This window comes from Mustela erminea, chromosome 18, assembly GCF_009829155.1.
Source record: "Mustela erminea isolate mMusErm1 chromosome 18, mMusErm1.Pri, whole genome shotgun sequence".
In the NCBI taxonomy this organism is placed as follows: domain Eukaryota; kingdom Metazoa; phylum Chordata; class Mammalia; order Carnivora; family Mustelidae; genus Mustela; species Mustela erminea.
In genome coordinates this window covers 38,120,787-38,143,997 of record NC_045631.1, presented here as the reverse complement: position 1 = coordinate 38,143,997, position 23,211 = coordinate 38,120,787, and the positions used below count along the sequence as shown (strand labels likewise).

The following is a 23,211-nucleotide window of genomic DNA, read 5'->3' as shown; positions in this document are numbered from 1 at the left end:
AAAGATCAATTTTTGGGGGAGGGCAGGAAGAGAGGGAGAGAGAGAATCTTAAGCAGGCTCCACACACTATGTGGAGCCCGATGTTGGGTTCGATCTCACAACCTTAAGGTCATGACCTGAGCTAAAATCAAAAGTCAGATGCTTAACGGACTGAGCCACCCAGGTGCCCCCCCAAAATTGACTTTGGATCCAAGCCCCACACTCCATGTCCTTACCTTGCTCAGAATGTGGATGAGGTCACCCCTTTGGAAGGACAGTTCGTCTGGCTGGTCACCATGGCAATCCCAGAGGCCCTGGTAATAATTGGTATAGTCCACTGGTCAAAGAGAGGAGAAATCAAAGTTAAAAGGACTCTGTCTTTTTCCATGGAGCCCATATTTTTGCTGCAAGTGGAAACCAGGGTTCTAACATTGTCCCTAGGAAACCTAGGATTTGGGGGCGTTGGGAGGAGAAACAGCCCAACACTCAACGTGAGCAAAGGACTGTGGGAAAAGGAGATCATTAACTAACATTGGATATTTACAGATTACCCTTAGTCAGACGTTATTCAATAATACGATAAATACCTTCATTTATTAATAAAAGAAAAACAGGCAGGTAATTTTTTACTTGGTTTGTACATAAGCAGGACAGAGACTTCTTGATAGATAGTCTTGATCCTGGGCATCTAAACTATCCAGCATTTCTCTTCAAAATGCATTTGAAGAAATGAGGTAAGTCTCCGACTTCGGCTTGTTTACTGAGAGGCTGAGTCAGCCAGCTGTGTCTGCATCACAGTCTCTCACGTGTTGGTGTCTTCTGTCACACAGGAACTTCATCCTGGGCACTTCCCACTCAGGTACTAGGTGAGGTAATCCCGCAATAAATACGGTTACGAACAGCCCAGTCTTTAAGTGGAACCAAGGGGGGTGTCTCATCCATTATAACTAAATTCTGGGTGGGCTGGCCCTTTTCCAGCATCTCATTTGTAGACCCTGAACATGCCTGCCAAGATTTATCTGCAAGCCCCCAGGGGGACAGAAACCAAAGTGATCTGCATTAAAAATGAGAGCAACTGAAGACGACAAACCAAGCTTTCGAAGCAGCTGGAGAGATTTACTGGGCTTCTCAGCAAGACTAGATGGCAGTGATGCCACAGGACAGCCATCGATTCTTAGCAGTGAAGAATCTGTATTGATCTTCTACCCGGAAAGGTTAAACACTAGAGCGCAAAGTGGGAGAGGATCTGGGGATCTGAATGGCAGGAGAGTGGATGTCCACTGGACCGGGGATGATGTGGCCATGCCCCTCCCTGTCCCTTAGGATGCTAATGGGTGAGAACGGTCAGCAAAGCACCTACCAAAGATGAGATTCTTGTTGATGGGAGTCAGGAGTCCTGGGTTCTAATGAAAATTCAAATGACTTTGGGGGACTGTACTTGTACCAGTTTCTACCCTTCCTTTAATTTGTTTGACCCTCCCATGAGGTGTGATAGAGCTGGTCACCGAGGATGGGAATAGATAGGGGAAGGCAGGTGGGCAGTGTGGGTGGACAGACACACCTGCTATGTTTGCTTTTTAAAAAACTTGTTCCTAACCTATCAGCGATTCAAATAAAAAAGGCACAGGAGAAAAGAACTTTAGTAGGAATCTTAAAGTGCACAAAAATCAAGGAGGGACAGATCCATTTAATCAAGACTTAGATGTTGCAAAGAGAAGTAAATATGTTAACCATATAGAAATGAGGCGTGTTTTCTTTCACGAAGATAATTGTTTGTATATGCAATAAACAACAGAGGGCAGCAAACAAGACAACCATGCTGGAAACCACAGAGTTAAGGATGTATTCGGAAGAAAAATACATTGGGAGAAAAATGCTAACTATTGGAAAGGCAAGGCATGTATTTGGGGGGACACCAGGGCATGAAATAATAGGGAAATATCAGTCCCTGAAGAGTGAAAATAGTTTTCCCAGAGGATATATTAATGTATTTTTAGTCATAATGGAGTTGATTAATCACATGAAGCTTTTGACAAAATTAGAAATGAAAAAAATATAATATATATGAAAAGTATATATATTTTAAAGATTTTATTTATTTATTTATTTGTCAGAGAGTGCACAGGCAGGGGGAGCAGGCAAGGAGCCCAGTGCTGGACTTGAACCCAGGACCTGGGATCATAACCTGAGCTGAAAGCAGATGCTTAACTGACTATGAGCCACCCAGGTGTCTCTATATATACATATATTTTAAAGATGTTATTTATTTATTTATTTGAGAGAGAGCGCGAGAGAGAAAGCACAAGCAGGGGGAGCAACAGACAGAGGGAGAAGCAGGCTCCCTGCTGAGCAAGGAGGCCAATGAGAGGTTGGATCCCAGGAACCTGGGATCATGACCTGAGCTGAACACAGATGCTTAACTGAGTGAGGCACCCAGGCATCCCAGAAATGAAAAATATATTGATGTCAATAGTCCTTACACATTTACATATTATAGAGAAAATAATTTTATAAAACTAGACTTTTAAAACACAACTTGATATTTCTGAATGGTAAGAAGACTAAGCAACATTGTCTTGGCTTTGTCTGGTTTAGCAGATGGTCACTGTGGGCTACCAGTCCCCTTTTGCCTGGAAATGCTCCTAAGATTATGAGTACTTTTCAGGTATATATGTAAAAAGTGACTTGATATTGGGCATATAAGACACCGGAGGAGAATACTTGGAAACAGACCTATTCTAAAAGCAATATAGATCATAGGGAAAGTAAGACGCTAGGAAGAAAACAAGAGCCTTCCAGGAAAAATTACAGAAAATGCCTCTGGTTCTTCATAAGCTAAAGGCTAGAAGAAAATAGAGCTCAGGAATCTGGCTGTTCGTTTACTGAGCCCAAGACCCAGAACTGTCAGAGCTAGAACTAGAAAGTACAGCTTTGAAAAAATAAGCAGAATGAAGGGTTAAACCTGGAGACTCGCTGTCCAGACACAGGCATTCACGTACCAGGGAAATCAGTGAGGAGGACCGTCTTAGCTGGACCAGATGGGACCCGGTATTGCAGACTCCCTGTTGTACATAGGTGTGACTTGCATTTATGTGTGTGCGTGCGCACTTCTCTACATTCACTCCTCAGCAGCCAACGGACATGTCCACAGTGCTTACTAAGTGCCTGGGACCGTGCGGGAGGCTGGGAATTCCACCTTGGCCACTGACGGTCTCTGCTTTCCGGGTTCCCGTCCAGTGGGGGGAGGCACTGGGAAACAGAGCCGTGACGATATTTACTTATCTACGAGACCATGGTACGTCTTCAAAGAGGAGGTTGAGGGTGCTGTGTAGAACAGGGAAGCTAACTTCATGGAAGGCTTCCCGGAAACTTTGGTGGTGTTATAAACACCTGACTAAGATCCGGTGTTATTTAAAGATCGTGAAGGGGGAGGGGGCACAAGGTAAGGTGGAAGAGGGCTTCATTCCTGATATTTTTTTGTCTCTGGAAGAGCTTGAAGTTCTGGAAGTTTGCAGGGGCAGTTCTGCTTCTCCCTAAATTTGCCCAGGTCACTCTATAAACAAGGGAATGCCCGAGGAGACTGACGTCCTTAGACTAGTGAGGAACTGGGAGCCCGAGAGAGTATTTCCTCTGTGGACTGGATGGAGGTTCCTTTAGGTCTACACGACTCTAGCAGCAGTCTGAGATCAGACATCATGCAGCATTCTGACCATTTAATTAATTCAAAGCATCCTCATTCTCATTTTGAGGACATTATTCCATCTAATTATTTTTTTTTTCCAGTCTGTCCATTTGGAATGAAAAACAAAAGAATAAAGCTTAATGCCAGCATTTCTCAATGTCTCTCCAAAAAAAACCGTAACTTTGCACTAAATAAAGCCTGGTAATTCAAAAGCAAAGCACTAATATATTCAGCATAAAACAGACAGAGGACCTAGAGCAATAATGACACCACTAATAACTAAAACAGTTATAACAATTAACAACAATTACAATGATAGAGAAGCTAATGGTATGATCACTGCATTTAAATTGCTAGCAGAGCTGAGGAGGACTTTTTCTAGAGGAAAAAAAAAGGGGGGGGCAACATCTTATTTTCTTTATCTCATATAAGAGAAGCCAAGCTCCCAGCAAACAAAATGTCATAGGAAGAATAGCAACAGTCTAAGTTTAAAAATACATTGTTTTTCTCTCTTCTCTAGGTATTTATTGCAAAGCATTTGCCATTGTACAGCAAGTTCTTTTTTTTTTTTTTTTTTTAAAGATTTTATTTATTTATTTGTCAGAGAGAGAGTGAGAGCAAGCACAGGCAGACAGAGTGGAAGGCAGAGTCAGAGGGAGAAGCAGGCTCCCTGCGGAGCAAGGAGCCCATTGTGGGACTCGATCCCATGACGCTGGGATCATGACCTGAGCCGAAGGCAGCTGCTTAACCAACTGAGCCACCCAGGCGTCCCCAGCAAGTTCTTTATAACCAGTAAGAGTCACTTCTGTAACGAAGGCCAGGTTGTACTACTGTTGACAGGGTCATAATTTGAAAATGAGCCTCCATGACGTGGAGAGTTCTAAGGTAAAAAGGACCAGGACACCTTTCTGCCTGTCTTCCTCCTTGGGGCCAACAGAACTTGACTGGGTTCCTTCCAGCCTTCGTATGTCACCTTGGATTTTTGCTGGGGAGATGCTGTATAGCTCCAGAATTCAAGCTGTGACCAAGGAAAAGAGGCTCAAAGGCAGGTCAGCATGTTGTTTACATTTGCTTGATGAGCGAAAGGGCTGTGCTAATGAGGCCCAGTTATGGGAGCAACTACTTAACAAATTATGAAAAAGAGAGACAGAATGAGAAGACGGAGAAAGCCAGTCCTTGCTAGACCATGGGTAGGTGAGAAGTGGACACAGAAGGCCATGGCAGTGACCCACTGGAAGGGACTTGGCCAGGCCGGAGAAGTCCACCATGTTCAGTCTATCAAGACAGACCCAGCCTGATAGCTTACTATTTCAGAACGAAAGGCATAAAGAAACTTGCCAGGACGTCTGGGTGGCTCAGTTAGTTGTGTCTGTCTTCAGCTCGGGTGTATGATCTCAGGGTCCTGGGATCGAGTCCTGAGTGGGGCTCCCTGCTCATCGAGGAGTCTGTTTCTCCTTCTCCCTCTGCCCCTTCCCCACGCTCATGCACACTCTCTCAAATAAATAAATAAATAAAATCTTAAAAAAAAAAAACCAAACAAACCAACAAGGGGTGCCTGGGTGGCTCAGTGGGTTGAGCCTCTGCCTTCGGCTCAGGTCATCGGCTCAGGTCATGATCTCAGGGTCCTGGGATCGAGCCCCTCGTTGGGCTCTCTGCTCAGCAGGGAGCCTGCTTCCCCCACCCACTCTGCCTGCCTGTCTGCCTACTTGTGATCTCTTTCTCTCTGTCAAATAAATAAATAAATAAATAAAATCTTAACAACAACAACAACCGAAACGAAATTCACCAAACTCCACTTTAATTTTGAGTTTTGAAATCGCCATGGTCCTTAAGTTTTTTTTTTTTTTAAAGATTTTTATTTATTTATTTGATAGACAGACAGAGATCACAAGTAGGCAGAGAGGCAGGCAGACAGAGAGGGGGAAGCAGGCTCCCTGCTGAGCAGAGAGCCCGATCCGGGGCTCGATTCCAGGACCCTGAGACCATGACCTGAGCCAAAGGCAGAGCCTTAACCCACTGAGCCACCCAGGTGCCCCTATGGTCCTGAAGGTTTTAAGTACGATCCTGACCTGGAGAACACTCACAGATCCTGATCTCGGTCTCCTCTGCTCTGCCGAAGGAGCGGAGCCAAAATTGGGCCAGAATTATAGCTGGTGGATGCTCACCTCCTGTTTGGTCTTGGGAAGCAGGTTTCAAAAAGCAAGAGCTGCAAAAACCTCTGTGTGTCCCTGTTTCTTTCGTGGAATTGCTCCACTGGTGTGTGCGCTAACCCATGGAGCGGAGCCTCAGTGGTGGGAGGTCATCGGTGCCCACGTTTCCGTCCTGCAGAAATTACCGCTTCTCGGCTCCTTTTTGGTGGAGTTTGTCCACGGTTTTAGAGTGAAAACAACCAGTTCGGAGATCTTCCCTGGTCAGATATTTGGGGTGTCTACGGATGAGCTGTGCCTCCAGCCCCGCTTTTTATTCGACACAGCCGACCTGAGCCAGTGGCCGGGAGGTTTCCTACAAACAGCACGGAACGGGTGTTCCTTTCGGTTACCTGGACGTTGCCCTCTCGTGACAGGGAAGGGAGATAAGCTCTCATCACGGAAGACTCTTAGTGTTAGACTGTTAGGCTGATGGGCTGAGATTTAGTGGGGATGTGAGGTGTTGAAGAGTCACTCATTAAAATAACCCTGTTACTAACAGTCACGCTGTAAAGTGAGCTCGCTATGGATTGAACAATCAATACTACAAGGCTCTGATAGATTTTCTAGGTAACAGAATAAAATAAAAGAAATTACATCTTACAGGGTCATTAACACCCAATGAGGATAAACTGAATTCCTCCCCACCGCCTTCTGGTAAGATCTAGCTGGGCTTTAGAAATGTTAGTAATTCTATCATGGGAGATCATAGCATTTCTGGGAACAAGATCCCTGGAAGAGTTCTGGAGATCAGTATGTGGATTTTAAAGGCAGTCATGATCCCAGGGTCCGCATCGAGCTCTCTGCTCCTCGGGGAGCCTGCCTCCCCCTCCCTCTCTCTCTGCCTGCCTCTCTGCCTACTTGTGATCTCTGTCTGTCAAAAAAATAAATAAAATCTTAAAAAAAAAGGTAACCCTCCTAGCCATAGTATCTTCTAGGAGAATATTCTGCCCCCTCACTCCCCCCACCCCAAACCCTGCCAAAGACACGTGACACTTGAGAAAAAAACGAAGTGAACCAAACTTGTGTAGTTTGTCTGTTCCATAAGAAAGCACATTGTCCTAGAGTTCCCTTTTATATGCCTTCAAGGGCCTGCCTACCCTTTCCTTGGACCTGTCTATTTTATAGTTATAAAGCTAAGTGATGACATTTGGGTGCTCCATATTTGTTGCCATTTCTATAGCTCCTTTGGAGAAAAGGCACTGTATAAATTCAATAAATAAATAAGTAAACACAAATAATAAAAATTCCTGCCTCAGATTCTGCAGAGAGAGCAAAAAGTCCTCTGTTTTTTAATCACTAAGTCACCAATCATTATAACTGGTGGGAAGTATAAACCATAGAAACATATTTAGAGCTCATCACACTTTAACACCTATTCTGGCGGCAGGAAACATAAGGAACAAAAGGTGTTTTTTTTGTTGTTGTTGTTCTTTTTTTTTTTTTTAACTTACTTGAAATAGAGCTGTTGGAACACTTAAGAATTAAATCTCCCCTCCCCACCCTCCCCCCACCCAAGATAGAACCTTAGAAAGAAAGGCTGAAAGAAGAAATGTGATGAGGGAGGAGTCTGAAACTGAATTTTAGACTCTTGCCAGAGACTGCTGCTTCCGGAATGGAATTTACTATAAAGCTGGCCACAGGAAGTTTATAGTTACCCCACTCAAGCTGTTCATATGAAGTGTTTCTTTCCTTCACTGGTGATGGAAGTTGGTTGAGAAAAGACATGGGACATAGTTTGGTCAGAAAACAGATTTGCTGTTGCAATTCTGCACAGCGAGAAGGAAACAGCAGAAAATATGTTTCAGGATGGACTTCATTATATGGTCTCATTGTTACGAGGTGGTAGCTATGCTAATCCTGGAAAAATACTCGTGCCAGTTCTTTCTTTTTCTCCTGCTACGGCACCTGACTTCTGATGATGCCTCTTCTCCCTGGAAGGAGTTGGGCACTGAAGAAGTTAGGTCCTTCACTAAAGCTGTTAGATATTCGCCTCCCACAGAGCACAAACCTTAGGGGTAGGGGGACATGCTGAGGCAGAACAGAGAAGAAACAGCAAAAGATGGGAAGAGGAGGAGAATGGGAAAAGGAAGGGCCAAGGGAATGGGGAGGGACCGGGGAGGGAGGGTTGGGATGAACTCCTAGGCTTAAGACTTTCATAGAATCTCTAAGAAAAAAAATCAGCTAGTATTTATATCAGCCACAGTTTAGGCTCTGCTGATGGGATGAATGTCCTTGAGGTGGTCCATGCAATTCATATTCCTTCACCGACAAGGATGGAATAGGTCCTTGGTCCACTTAAGGAGGCTTTGGAGGGGCATCTGACCTTAGAAAAGGATAGGTTCACTAACTGCCTGAAGCATGGCTAACAGTCTGGGATGAATAAGATGCAATCTTGTATTCAACAAACCTGTTACATATTCATTTCCAAATGTGCCTGGAATCAAACCAGGCCATCAGAAGTCAGCATCAGCGAGCAGTTCTATCCTTCACCCCACGTTCACTTTTCAGATCTGACACATTTCCATTCCCCTCTGAACTTGCAATCTCCGGGCCTCTCGGAGAGGAGACATTTCCATTCTTTCCATTCTCAATCCTCTGATCTCTTAGAGATGAGGCAATTCTATTTTCACTGTACTGATTTAGGAAATACTGATAGGAAAAAATAAATATCTGGTTTGGTTTCCTACCCTCTCTAGGATAAATCTTAGCGGTTCTGGGAACATTAATTAAGGTGAGTGGCTGCTTTGAAGGTTGAGATATTTCCCTATCCCGTCATCTTCTCTGGGGCTTTCGGGGTCAACATACCAGCAGCCTCTTAATTAGTGAGCCCGGTAATGTTTGTAGTCTGAAGAAAGGTGCCATCTCTAGTCAGAAGCCCGAACATCCTACCCAGTGCCTGTATATTTGGGGAAGCTCTCTTACCTCCTTTACGTGGAGTGCCGTTCTCATCCTCTTCTAGGTCACGCTCTTCCTCTGAGGGGAAAAACATGATCAGCATTAGCGATTAGTGGTTGCTGGTCTCATGTTCTTTATACTGGTGGGTCTTTTTTCTCAGAGCTCATCATGCTCTTTTCAAGGCAATAATTGTTCTTTTTTTTTTTTTTTCCTTAAATCATCTCACATCTTCAAATGGGCCCTCTGCTTCCCTCCCCATTCATTCACTCATAAATGTTTTCAAGCGTTTACTATCTTCAAGACGCTACACTAGCAACTGGAGATGCAACGATGGACAAGCCTGGCAAGGTCCCTGCCCTTGTGGAGTTTTCAGTCCACTGGATTATTTACTGAGGCATCTATTCCTAGAATCGTGATCCTTTCTTTCAAGCTCTATTTCTCCTTTCCTTCTAGAATTCTCTTCTAAATGTACTGTGTCTATGTAAGCATCCAGAGTTATGGTGTATACGTGTGTGTGTGTGTGTGTGTCTCTAAGCATGTGTTTAAACCCTCCATGATTAATTAGTCCTTAATGTATCAAGTTTTGTTCAGCTGTAGCAGAAGCTGGTCATGTAGGTAATTTTATGTTCCTAGTACTTGAGGGCTGTAGTTATCTTTTTACTGTTGTGATTCAGGCGGCCTTGTTCATTAGAGTGTAAGCTCCTGAAGGCAGTTGGAATGGTCTTTTAATTAATTGCTGCAGGCACACAATGGGTTCTAAGTCAGTGCTATTGTCTAACTCCAATCGAGTGTTTAGATGGTCAAAGTCACAACATGATTGGCCCGTTTCTTACCCTCATTAACATGTTTCGTCTCAGACTTCATACTACAGGATAACGTCGGAATTGAGCCTTTATAAAGAAAGCGTGAGTACCAGAATCATAGTCATTTTATATGAATCAAAAGCCATTTTATATGTGGAGTAAGATGAGAAAAACCTAGTTGTTGACCTACTTTTCATCATTTCTGTGCATCCCGTTCCCCCACATACACAATAAATGGGGTATAATAAGCAACATTCTGAGAATTGAATACTTAAGTGTTTTTTGGTCCACATTTACTTTCTCTTCCTGGGTCTTGGGGCACTCACTTGGCTTGTTTCCCCATCGTTATGACACTAAATGAAACTTTTGAGGAGATATCCTAGGGACAGTTCTTTTTTTTTTTTAAATGTAAGTTTTATAAAGGAATATGAATTCTGGTATGTCAGCATGGGGGAAGTAAACTCTGAGCTCATAAGTAAGAAGAAACAGCACAACCATATGTTAGAGCACTATAGAACATTAACACTTTGTTAATCGATTTCACATACAAAATGATACAATTTTCCTGCAAAAATAAAAATTAAGGGATTGATATTCTGGGGAAATGAGTCATATGTCACCCAGATTAAAAAAATATCATATATCTAATATATATTCACCTTACAAGAGTCTGCGGGGAAAGATCTCAACTCTTCTTACCTTCATGTATGGCCTCACAGCACAGCAGTTCCTACTTACCACCTGTAGTGCTCCCCACCCCCCACCATGAGGAATAAAGATGTGAGATAATGGAGGAGTGAAATCAAATATCGGAAATAGACTTGCTGAAATAAATCACGTTAAACACCATTCTTTGCACATTGTCTTCCTGTTACTTGCCCACTTCTTCCTTGCTCTGTCCTGATGCTTCTCCTTTTTGACATGGGATGGATTTCACAGGATTGAAAACACTAAAAGAAGAGTTGGTATGGCCTCGGTTTTAGAGATACCCAATAATTTGGACAGGGAGCATCGCTTCTGCTGATACCAAACAACTCAGTCACAAAGACCAACAATTTCCTGTGCTTAGGCACTTTTGCAGAGACGGTTTATTCTACCTCTGCTGTCTGTGCACAGATGTCTCTTCCTCCCAATTCTAATCAATGTAAATTGGGTCAGATCTCCGCTGTGAATTACAAATTGGATCCGAAGTTGGAGGGTCACTGTGCCTGCGACTCCACCTCCTTCCCACCACCATTAGATGGGAAACTACACCAAAGATCTTTTCTAAATAAATCAGACTTTATTGTAAAACTCGGCCACTGACGAGACATAACCTCATTAGCATTGATTTTAAAATAAATTATTGAAAGTGGCTTGCCTGCTCTTTGCATTTGTAAAATAGGAGAATGTAAATGTATTTGCAATGATAAAAATAAAAACTAAACTTGATTCCTTTATCCTTTCAGGCAACAGCACTTAATTTAGGCATGGTACAAAAATGGGAAAAATAAAAATCTGTTCTATGCTGTTCAATTCCAGACCAGATACTCTGATTCCCACTGCGCCTGTGGAGTCACCTAGAAGGAAAGCAGAACACTGGCCATAGGTCTTATATATCATTCACCACCATTACTGAGCTCTTCCGTGATGGATGTGAAGAGGGAAGCTCTAATGCCCACATCTGTTCTACCTGACGTTGACCTTCCCGGGTGGCTGAAAGTGGGCTCAAGTCAAGAAGCCTAGCTACGGGTGCGAGAGGCTGGGTGCTGTGCCTTTGAAAGTGTGAGTACGGAGGTACCATGGAGAGTATGAAGGCACTGCTCTCCAAGCTGGTGGGAAAGGCAGCGGCTCTCGGCACCTTCCCAGCGGCAGAGAGCACAATACAGAGAGGCAGACGCTCTACCTAGGATCCTTCGATGAGATCAAACTGGCATCTTTCAAACTCCAAAGTCGAGAAAACCAATCACGTGACAACAGAAAGAAATGTCTCTTTGCTCAAGAAAGAGGGCGGGTTAAACAGCTAGATTTCTCTCTCTCTCTCTTCCTTTTTTCATCTGTGAAATGAACCTTCCAATTTAAAGAGATTATTTTGAAAAATTTTTTTTTTCTTTAGGCTAAAGAGCTTGTTGAACTTCTTTATAAGAATATTATTAGGCATTTTAGCATTACACCTCCTGGAATACATCTTCATTTAAGAGAGAATTAAAATTTATGTGCTAGCTCAACTTTAAACAGTAATAGATTATAATGGTCCTCGCTCCTAACAGGGCATAGGGGACCCCAACCTTACATAGGTTTTAAACAAATTAACCTCTAAAGATTACTGTCCACTTATTACATTAAATGCTCTACTTGATTCCCAAATATCTCATCTCAACTGGGAAAACAGTTGAGGAAGATTCTGTGAGCTGTGCGAACATGTGAGAGAACCACGGGGCATCACAAATGAGCCTCAGTATCCAGAGAGTTGATTTCAATCAACACTCTTGGCACAATGTCAGGGACACTAATGAGAGGCTGAAAGGAACAGGACACTGACTCCATGGCGGAAGCACGGAGAGGAGCCAGCTTCCCATGACATCTCTGGCATCGGCTGGACTGAGAACAACGCTGGAAAAAATGACTGGATCCGAAAGAGGGAAATCACTTCCCCCAAACAAAGCAAGGTGACAGAAGCTTTAAAAAAAAAAAAAAAAAAGCCACATGTATCAACGTGCAACCAGATGTCAAGGTGCTCTGGTGACAGATGCAACAGAAATGCAGATAGACTCGGAGTAGGAGACCGCACGCGGGAAAGCGGAAACGGAAGGCGCTCCACAGCAGGCGCAGATACGCCATAAATCTGTGGAGCCTACAGCCCCTCTTCAGACAACGCGGAAAATATGAGCAAGATGCTAATAACACACTTAATCCTCTGTTGTGTAGTTTTTAATCTCAACTGTTGCCTCAGAATATTTGCATCCTCTCTCTGTGGCATGGGCCTTGACGTACGCGATATTAAATCCAATTTGTGCTAACCGCAACACTTGGAAGGCGCCGAATTTCATTTCACAAATAATAATTGAGCACCTACTAAGGGGAGGAGAAAGGCCTGAATTCAAGTCACCGTTGGAAGGGCTGGAACGGAGCTCAGTTCCGCTCCCGTGTCTGGGAGGGCGTCACTCAGGAGCCAGGATTGAGCGGAAGGCGTAGGGTTTCACGGGCTGAGCTCAGGAAGGAGGTTCTGGGTGAAAAAAGCCCCAGCACGATTCTGGCTCTGGCGCTGGCCAAACAGCACCTTGTGGCCGGGGCCCAGGGTGTGTGGGAATGAGAGACAGAAAGAGCCAGGAAGCTCAGGTTGCTTTTCCGTGAAACTGAAAATCCCTTTCTTCATCAACTTTTGTGTTTTTGGTGTCTGTATTTTTCTTTCCTTGGACCTACTCTCGTCATTTCTTCTTCCTGTGGGTCTGGGCAACAGTTAAGGGGGGGTAATAATTCCACAGAATGCTTGTTTCCATTTGACTCAAATTTAAAAAACAAAAACAAAAACCATCACCCAGTTATATGCTTTATTATAAGGCAATCTGGTTTCTGGGTCTGTAATAAGCCTCCGGGGCAGTGTGGGCAGCAACGGAATGCGCACAGAAATTCCTGGGGAGAACTCATTGTCTCGCTTCCCGTTTGCTCTCCCGAAATGTCTCCGGAGGACACAGCCAGATCCGGTCGTCACTGCAGCTGCGACAAGGCCCCAGTTAAAGCCTTAATGGTCTCAGGCGCCTTGCTGGATTCCAGCTTTGAGGCCCCAGACAAAGTGAAACCTGATAAAAGTTGTCCTTTTATGGAATACTGAATCACAAAACTGGGCCTGTGCTAGCCTATAAAATAATTTCCAGGGAGGGGTGAGAGAGAGCTCAGGAAAGCCTCCCATCTTCCGCAGATTGCCTTGGCATTTCTTTGTGGTAGTTCCCTATAGTTTAATCTACTGCAAATGAGATCTTAAAAATCAAGGGCCCCCATATGCTCAACACGGATGTTCAGAAATCCCACCGGATACCAACCTTGAAACCATATTACCCAGGACTAACATTTTTGTGGTCTTGGCTGAAAACCTTGAGCGCTCTGGTTTTCCCTCATGGGAAGGACAGTGCCAGCCACGTAGCAAGTGCTAATTATCCCATGATCAATGGGAAGTAGTGCATTTAATTTGATGACCCATACATTATTTTGACTAGGAAAAAACATTTTTGTATTGACTTGGTATGTGTTACAAGCACTTTTCTGGGTACCAGGAAGACCAGTGATATTCTATTCTGGAAGGGAGATCTCACTTACATGGCCTTCCCAAGGAGACCATGAAGCTTGTGTAGACCCCAGTCCAAAGAGGAAGGAGTAGCGGAACCATCAGGGCTAAGCATTCTCTGCAAAGCACATTTACCTGTTTTAATGAAACAAGTGTTGAAACCCCAAGTCATTTGACTTTTGATGGGTATGCAGTGTTAGCACAATTCAACGTTACTGTTGGCCACCCCTCCACCCAGCACCTGTCCTTGCAGTAAACACGGCCTTGAGCAGAAGGTGCGCTCCACGTTCCATCTGCTCAGGATTTTCAATTTTACCTGCTGCATACATAGAGCTGGAAATGTCCAACTGGACTGTCTCAGGTTTGGTTGGTGGAGGCAGGGAACTAGCCATCCCTCAATTTTTCAAAGCGGTAACGCTTTCTATTTAAACACCACCAAATTACTAACAGCCTGCATTTATTGAGTACTCATTGTATGCCGGAGTATCTGTTCTAAGTGCTTTACATGCTCCAGTTCTAGGCTTCTCACACCATCCCTCTACGACAAGAACTACTGTTATCCCCATTGGACAGGTGGGAAAAAAATCAGACACACACAGAGGGCAAATCACTTGCTCAAGGTCTCACAGCTAGCAGGTGGCCGAGCAGGTCCGTTCTGACTCAGGGCCAGCACTTTCATCTGCAGGACCCGTGCTGCTGCTCGGGAGATCTGGTGAGACGGCAGCAGAGGTAGGCAATGTCAGCTGCCCTCACATTCCCTTTCGGTTCCTCCAGGGCTGGTACTGTGGCACATGTATAGTGAACAGAAGATTCCAGAAGCTGGGTGGCATCGCTGGGAAGCTGGAGAATAGAGACTCGGGGCTGAAATATTCTTATCATCATTAAATGCCAATACAACCCACCTCCAATGCTGTCTCTCAAAACTGTGATGGATAGGTGGTTCTTTTCAGGAAAGAACGTGTTCGCAGGGAGCAGCACTGTCCTTTGGAAACATATAAGCTAGTTAGCTGCAGGTTCCCTAGCCTGAAGAAAGAGACTCCTGCTCTCCTGCAGTATGGCCTTCCTCACTTTCAGGGGACAGCTGCTGTGAGTATAGGTGAAGTGGCTTTCCTTGGGAAAGCAGGTCGGTGTCCATGCCTTCAGAGTCCACTCGGATAATCTGAACTGGTGCGAAGTTCGGAGGCATGTCCTGGGACCTTTGGCCATCCCGGGATGGCCGAGGGTAGGAGTTGAGGGAGCAAAGGAAAGATGGTTGTTGAAAACCCAATCCTGCATTCTGACCCATCATCTGGGGTGATGGTCTCAAACTCATCTTATTTCCTGAGGCTCCTTTGCTCTTGGCTCTGAGCAACAGCCCCCTCCTCACTGGTTCCTCCAAGAACTAAACCTGGCGCATGGAAAGGCCCTTCTTTGCTCCCCAGAGGGCTGAGTGGTTCAGTGAGGCTTTCCCAGAGCGCTCTTCCACAGCTGTAACCCAAAGTGGAGTGTCGCCCGGATATCTCCCCCCACCCCCCTTGGATGGGACTGAGTGGAATGTGAGCTCCCTAAGAAGATTCTGGCCAAGTTGGGGAGTACATCTCCTTTTAGGGAGTGTTGTGAATTAGATCCATTTCTGCACCCTGCTGTTGCAATGGAGCAGACTGTGAAAGGGAAGATTCTCAGAGGAGCTGTGTTTTAATGTAGCAATTTGATTCAATTTTCCACTCTATAAAATTACCCATCACTGCTCGTTGCTTTCTAACAGACACCTTCACTCTTAATTTAACAATCCTATCGAATTCTGCCAGGGAAATTGGAAAAATTTATCACCTGTGAAATTTTATTTTCCTTTGGTTGTATCTGTTTTTGTAAAACTTCATTAACGACGATGACTTGCTGAGGAAATTATCATTTTTTTTTAACTTCAGACACAAGAAATGGCTCGACCTCAACCAAGATATCATTTGCATAATAAAACACAACAAAAAGGCTCGGGAAGTCGGGACTAGCAGAGGCTGGGAGTGCTAGGAGAAGAAGCAGGCTCTCCCGGGGGTGTGGGGAGGTGGGTGAGGTCCTCAGCAAGAAGGAGACAGGGGGCCGGCAGCCTGGCTCCTTGGCTCAGGAAGCAATGATGTGGCTCTCCCCCTCCACCTCTCCCACCAAAGGAAAAGACAACTGCAGCATTGACAGGGTTGGACCCTCTTCTTAGGAAGCCTTGAAATGCAAGTTGCTCACTGACCCCGCTTTTAAGCAGCCAGTCCTGTCTTTAGGGGCCTGAATGTTAGGTTCACCTTAGTTCCTAAGTTCATCTGGGATCCAGGTTTAAATTGCTATAAATTCCGGCTTAACTCGAATTTCTCAGCAGAGCACTGAACTCCTGGCAGATTTCCACAGGAGCGATCTTTCTGAATGGACTTGAAGATTCAGCGTTCCTGTGGTCTAACTACCTCCCAATTAAAAGGCTCAGGCTTCGGTTTTCCACAGTCTGACCCCCACTGTGCTCTGCGCCGTTCAACAGCTGCTGTTGTTCCCGCAAGAAGGGGCTATGCGGAGGCAGTGATGACTCTACATTTTTTTGAGCTGCCAGTTATCAAGCCTCTGGAGGATGGGAAATCTGTACATGGGCCTGCTGTAATGGCGGGCAGAGGAAACGGGCGCATGTGTGACAGAGGCGATGACATTTGTGGCACGTCTGAACTGGGTACTGAGGAATTGTGCTCTGTCAGGGTCTTGGGTTACTGACAAGGTTTCTCAGCATCTACTGGTATTCCTTTAGGCTTTTCACAACCTTCATCATTTGAGGCGACTTTATATCACTCTCACATTTACACAGAAAAGAAGTTGAAACTGGAGAGTTCTGATGACCCACCTTGAGATCCAGAGTAAACCTGTGAAGGCCAACATCAGTAGCCTTGACTCTTACACTTTGTCAATATAGATAATAAGTTACTTCATATGACAAAGGTGAAAGACACGCTCTGATCACTTCATCTTGCTCCCAGAGCAAGGGAGAACTTTTGTACTGGGAATTTCAGAACCTCCATGTAAGTTTCCCCGTGTTCTCTTCTTCAGAGATCTGGCTTCCTCTTGAGGTTTTAAACTTACATTCTTCCACCAGGTCAAGGATTTCTGAAACTAATAGAAGATAATCAGAAGATAACATTCCTCACCTGGTAAGACTTCATAAATATCTTCTTCTCTCTCCTTTGTGGGCTCTTTTAGCCCCGCACTCCCAGGCAAGATGACAGGTCTGCACTGGGAACCAGAATTTGGGGCATCGAAACCATCAATATCATCATACGTCTCTTCCTCTTCCTCCTCTTCCTCCTCCTCTTCACACGGAATGGTTAAGGAGCTCAGATCTGCCAGGGTAGAGATGAGAAATGTATCAACATGAGGAGAAAAAAGGAAAGAATAAGGCAGGGAAGAAAAGAGGGAGAAGGAGGAGGAGGGATGAGAATAAAATATGTCAAAAGAAAATGAAACGCTAGGTTAAGTGCTGTTATTTCTAATGTGAGCCTTGGTGCCAGGAAATCTACAGAAAAGGCCAGACTAGCACTGTGTCAGGTTTAAACCATCAACATAAATCCTTCCTTGCAATAAAACTTGATCAGGATGAAGCAGCTCTGCAAAGAAGGAGGGTGCAAACGAGCACATGAGGCAAAGGGACGAGGATAAGTCCAGAAGAGGAGATGCCAGTGCCCAGTGCACTGTTTGCTACATAGAGGAAGGGCGAGGGATGGCCTGTGGCTCCCCAGGCTGCACAGAGCCCAGGGAGTGATGGTGGCTCCCGGAGGGTAGCTGAGTTGTCAGAAGCTCGTCCCTCGCATAGTCTCACTGCAGAATGTTGGACAAGTTTGTTTGTAAAGAGAAGAACGGTCAAGAGTGGACCAGGAAGAGAAAGTGAGATTCAGAAAAATTTAACAGTCGTGCGAGACCACATGGAACGGCCGAGGTGTGTGGTTACCATGTCCTTTTGCAACCATGCAGTCTGGCTGACCTCAAAGTGGGTCATGGCGGAGAGGATGTTGAGCCATTCCAGCACTGGGGAGCACAGGGCAGGAGAGGGAGACTGGATTTTTATTTTAATGGGGAGCTGGGAAGGTTTGCTCTCAGACGTCTAGTACAGAAGCCTCTCTGAAACCCTGCAAGGGGCCTCCGCAGGATGGGCAAGTGCCGTTGGGGTCCTCTGGGGGAGGCATGGATGGAGAGACATTTGACGTTCATTTCAAAACACAATAAAACTGTTTGGCTTGATTAGGCATTTAATAAAGATTTTGCAACAATCTTCATTGGAATTCTGGTGCCACCTCGTATGAGGAAGGGATCAAAGACACATTTGTGGCTTAAACCATATGTTATTATTTTGTTTGTTTTAAAATAAAATGGAATGAATAATTTCTTCAATGTGGGATTCTGAAAGTACCACAGGGTACAGCTCAATAAAGCTGCTTTGAGTTTTATTGAGGTTTACACACTTAGGGGTATATTACACGCATAAATCCACGGCACCTAGATGAGAGTGTACCCTGTAGTCTTGCCATCAATGTTCCTGTTTGCCTAGTTCCAGTCTATTATACGTGATGCTCTTGGTAGATGCAATAGTTTGTTTTTGTGATAGCAAAGGCATAAACTGAGCAAAATAGGCAATTCTTGTAATTAAAGCTCTGGTGCTTCCTTCTTTTTATCTACAATAAAACCTTATAGCAGAATAAAAAAAAAAACAGAGATGAAAAGGCTTGGTGTTTTTAGGCTGGTGTGCTTCTCCCTGGGTCTTGGGCTGGGTGCAGCATTGGCGCTTCTGTCTATCTACAGCGGCAGGGTCCTTCCATGATGGTCTAGCATGGGTTATCTGATGCCAAGTGACAGACTCAGGTTGGCTGCTTCTACCTGCCAGGCCACTCCCAGATGAGCCTTTCCGGGCCACTGTCACTGCTGTGCCTACTGGCTGGCCAGCAGAGGGTACTCTAGGAGCGGTCATTCAACATCTCCAGGCAGGACTCTTCCCATCCCAAAGCAAGGGACATTTTACTGTGGTTTGGAAAGAAGAGTTTGCTTGATGAAGGCCACCTTGATACTTCCTGCTGAGTTTCAAACAAGAAGATTCGGGGCCTAAACTGCACCTAGGTGACTTCACATTTGATATAATGGATTTCCTTTCCAGAACATAAGGGTTTGGGAGACACCAAATTGAGCTGAGCTAGTTTTCAGAAGCTCCTTTTCTAGTGATTACAAATACTACAGAGGTCATCTCCAGGTTGATGGTAGCTTTATCTTCTGATTCATACATGGTACTATTTGTGTTATAAGGGATGGTAGGAGGGAGAACGAATAGAAAACAAAATACAGATTGAAGGTTGGGATTATATTTACACAGTATAACTTCAACTGCAAGTCTATGCAAGTGTTGTTTCGGTAATAAGGATACTTACCCTTTAACAAGAAACTGATTTGATCCACCCAGTCCCTGGCTTCGGCTGGATTGGCAGCTGTAAACTAGAGAAAAATTAGTGAATTAATTTATCACCTTCATGAATTCACAAAATTTCCATGAATCCTACAAGTAGGTTTAAAGAGCAGAGTCAGGTTGAAAGCTGAGGATTCTGTCTGCTTAATATTTAGAAAACAAGAATCAAAATCTTACTCGAAGTGATACTTCTCGTCAGTCATTCTGTACACCCAGCGTGGACTGCTCTGAGTCCAGACGTTCACGTTCACATGCATTCAGTTGATTATCCACGCACTCATCAGGCATTTTTTGGAGAAACGTTTACCCCAAACTCTTGACTTTAAAGAACAATGTATCAGTGATGGAGAAAAGATACACACTTGAGATGGGAACCTGTGAAATAGGTACATTTGGGAAGAGCCAGGGGCTGAGAGAAACAGGAGCACCTTCTGTTGCCTGGAGCAAAGCCAGAGAAGCTGGTGCAAGTAATACTGTTTTGGTCGGATTATTTATTTATTTATTTGACAGACAGAGATCACAAGTAGACAGAGAGGCAGGCAGAGAGAGAGGACGAAGCAGGCTCTCTGCTGGCCAGAGAGCCCGATGTGGGGCTTGATCCCAGGACCCCGGAATCATGACCTGAGCCAAAAGCAGAGGCTTTAACCCACTGAGCCACCCAGGCGCCCCTTGGTTAGATTTTAAAAGAGTTGGTGGAAACGGCGTGGTGGGGGGAACCATGTGCAGAAGATTAGGAAGGAGACCACTGTGTAGGGGAGAAGGTAGGCAGATGAGCTTGAGTGGAGAACAGTACCAGGTGATGCGTGGATGCTGCGGGTCCGGCAGGAGATGGTGAAGGGGCTCTGACTGCTAGGATTTCAGACTTAAACTGTAGGCAATAGGAAACCACCGTTTTCCTATTTCCTAGGAAAAAACAGAATTTTCCTTTTTTTTTTTTTAAAAAAGACAAACAGGGAGAGACAGAATTTTCCTGTTTTCTAGGAAAAGATGTGGGAGATTCTTTCAAGAGATGTGGCTAGGAGGGATTCGAAAAGGGAGAAGTTGGAGACAGAAGACCAGCTAGAAGGCTATTTCACTGGTCCTCTAGTTGTCGGGACAACTATTGTGATGGCTGTGGGAATAAGTAAGAAAGGGAGGATCCAAAGGATATTGTAGAGGAAGAATCCACAGACCATGATAATGACTTGGATTCAATGGGCCAAAGAAAAGAAGTAAACAAACTCTACATTCTGAGTCACAAAACAAGCCAGTCAAGCATCAAGCCTTAGTAATTTTTTATTTTAAATGAATCAACTTGAAATGACTGTTCCTGAAAAACATTTTTATTATCTGGCCGTTAGGGTAAGATAAAGATATGTGCTGTATAAGAAACCTAGATTCCTGCTTAATACTTATTAATAGACATTGTCATTCTCGATTTCTTAAAAACTCATTTCCATAAGAAATGTCTAAGGAAATTGATTTAGACTTGTCATATAAATTTTTATCTGAAGGAGGCACCGTCAATACTGAATAATAAAAATAACTTAGATACATGCCCAGTACACATCTGTCATATATATATGTGTATATATATACACACATACACACACACACACATGCACACACACACACATATATCTATCTATCTATCTATCAATGAAGGACTCTCTAGAATGAAGTTTTTTTTTTAATTAAAAAAAGTACCTTTTTTTGAAATTCCATATTGAAGACCTAGGTCATTTTATCAAAATGAGGTTTAAGATACTGTAGAAACGTAAAAGGATAAGTACTGAGAAGCAACTGAAGAGTCCTAGGGTTACTTGAGTGGTTAATATTAACCTTATCATGTCTTTTCTCTTTTTTATGAGAAAATTTAGCTAAAATTTTTAGCTAAAATTAGCTAAAATTTTTCCGAATTGTTTTAGCAAAACCATGGTAAGATAGAAATGACCAATAAGCAGGAAACAATATTTGTATGTGTGTGTATATACATGTACAAATATACTTTCGGAGAAAATCATGACATTCCCATAGTCAGAATTTTTAAAAAATTTCCTTAATTAATAAATGCTTTAGTTATATTACTTACTATATTATGTCAAAATATATAAAATGAACACAGTAAAGAATAAGCCTTTCCCACCCCAACCCTGGTATGCTGTCCCTCCATTTATCACTGTTACTGCCATTAATCATTGTCTCCAATGTTTTAGGAGTCCTTCCAGAGATATACAATGTGTCTACACACAGGAAGATTATTTGGGATAGCAAGATGATTTTGGGAAAATAACTTATTTTTTATTCTATAACTTTTTTTTTTAATTTTATTTTTATTTGACAGAGAGATCACAAGTAGTCAGAGAGGCAGGCAGAGAGAGAGAGAGAGGAGGAAGCAGGCCTCCTGCTGAGCAGAGAGCCCGATGTGGGGCTCGATCCCAGGACCCTGGGATCACGACCCGAGCCGAAGGCAGAGGCCCTAACCCACTGAGCCACCCAGGCGCCCCTATTTTTTATTCTAAAGTCAGAGTTTTCTTTTGCTGGGTTTCATGGAAGGAAGTAAAGATAGTTAAAAAAATAAAGAGAATGGGAATTGAAGGTGTGAAATCAGAGATGATGAATATGGAACTGGATTGTGTGCTCCCACAGACAAGACTCTGGAGTGAGATTGGGAAGCTGGGGGCGGGGGGCGGGGGTGAGGGGCGGAAACCAACCGAAGGCAGTATCTGGGATGAAAGTGACCATAGAGAGGAGGAAGGAAGGCATCACAGAGCAAAGGTGAAGACATGTCAAGAAAGAAAGGTCCTGGTAAGAAATGAGCGGGTGACAGAGAGAGGACGGAACCCAGCAGAGCATCCCCGGCTCACATGCAGCATGGAACAGAACTACAACACGAATGAGGACCATCATCTCCGCGGCTCATCCTACCTCATAGCTGCGCCTATCCTGGGAGGTCAGTTCAAAGCAGGATTCTTTCTTGGAATCTTTTCGCAGGTAGGGGGCCATCCGTACACTGTAACCCTTAATGAGAAAGGTCCCCTTGGGCTGTTTGCCTGCAAGACAGGAAAGCTCCCTGTATCCCTAGAGAGATGCAACCACCAAGGGAAGGCATCTTCTCTGGAATGTAAGATAAAAGCACCAAAACAGCTGTTGCATCCCCGAGGAACCACAACAGTCAAGGAAAGGTTATTAAGGAAGCTTAAGAAGAGGCTACCGTGACAGCGAGGCAGAGATCACTGCCAAGCTAGGGAAATGCAACATGAAAGGTTGTTTTGCCAAAAGAGTACAACAGAGACAGAGAATTTATTAGAATGTTAAGAGATCTATAATAACAGGAGGAAGGAATTATTACAGCAGGGAGAGTGTGGCTGTAAACGTGAGGCTCTCGAAGGCTATTAGAGAACTGTAGCACATTATTATCAGGGCCAGCAGAGCTCACATTCGAGGGGAGGGACAGCAGTGCAGGGGGCGTGATGAGTTCCCGGGATCTCTTCCTCTGCCCTATGCAGCATTTGGGCTGGACTGCTCTCCGCCCTCCTGCTGGTCAGGTGGGAATTGGTGCTAGAGGGAGAATAATTAAAACTCAGTATTTTATCCCTCTTCCCAGAGGTCAAATTGGGAAGTAGCAGAGAACGGGTAATTATCATTGGGCAATAAAGGAGGAGGAACAGGACTAAGGGAAGGAAAGAAGAGACAACTCTGCCTGTCACTACCTTTTTTTAAAAAAATAAACTAACAGGAACGGGAAAAGAGGGGCTGGTTCCCAGTGACTGTGCGTCCTCGTGGTGTGGTTCAGGCAGAACATATAGAGGAGGGGAACCACAGTGTCTGGGTGATGATTTGTGTCCTGTTATCATGTGCAATGGATTGCTTAATACGTGCTTTTTGAGGAGGATGAAAGGTGGCAGTGTGATGACAATATTAGGAAAAGAAAAGAAAAGAAAAGAAAAATACTCTATCTTTACCTGGTTGAGCTA

General features: G+C 44.2%; 1 protein-coding gene across 1 annotated transcript in view; it reads right to left on the bottom strand.

Moving 5' to 3' along the window:
* The window catches only part of SKAP1 (src kinase associated phosphoprotein 1), a 280,237-nt gene that overhangs the window by 23,589 nt on the left and 233,437 nt on the right, over nucleotides 1-23,211 (bottom strand). The window contains exons 7-11 of the mRNA XM_032319898.1: nucleotides 22,163-22,287; nucleotides 19,221-19,284; nucleotides 16,959-17,150; nucleotides 8,773-8,823; nucleotides 216-316 (exon numbers count right to left, since the gene is read on the bottom strand). Of these exons, the coding sequence (XP_032175789.1) occupies nucleotides 216-316; nucleotides 8,773-8,823; nucleotides 16,959-17,150; nucleotides 19,221-19,284; nucleotides 22,163-22,287 (533 nt within the window). The remainder of the gene's footprint in view (nucleotides 1-215; nucleotides 317-8,772; nucleotides 8,824-16,958; nucleotides 17,151-19,220; nucleotides 19,285-22,162; nucleotides 22,288-23,211) is intronic.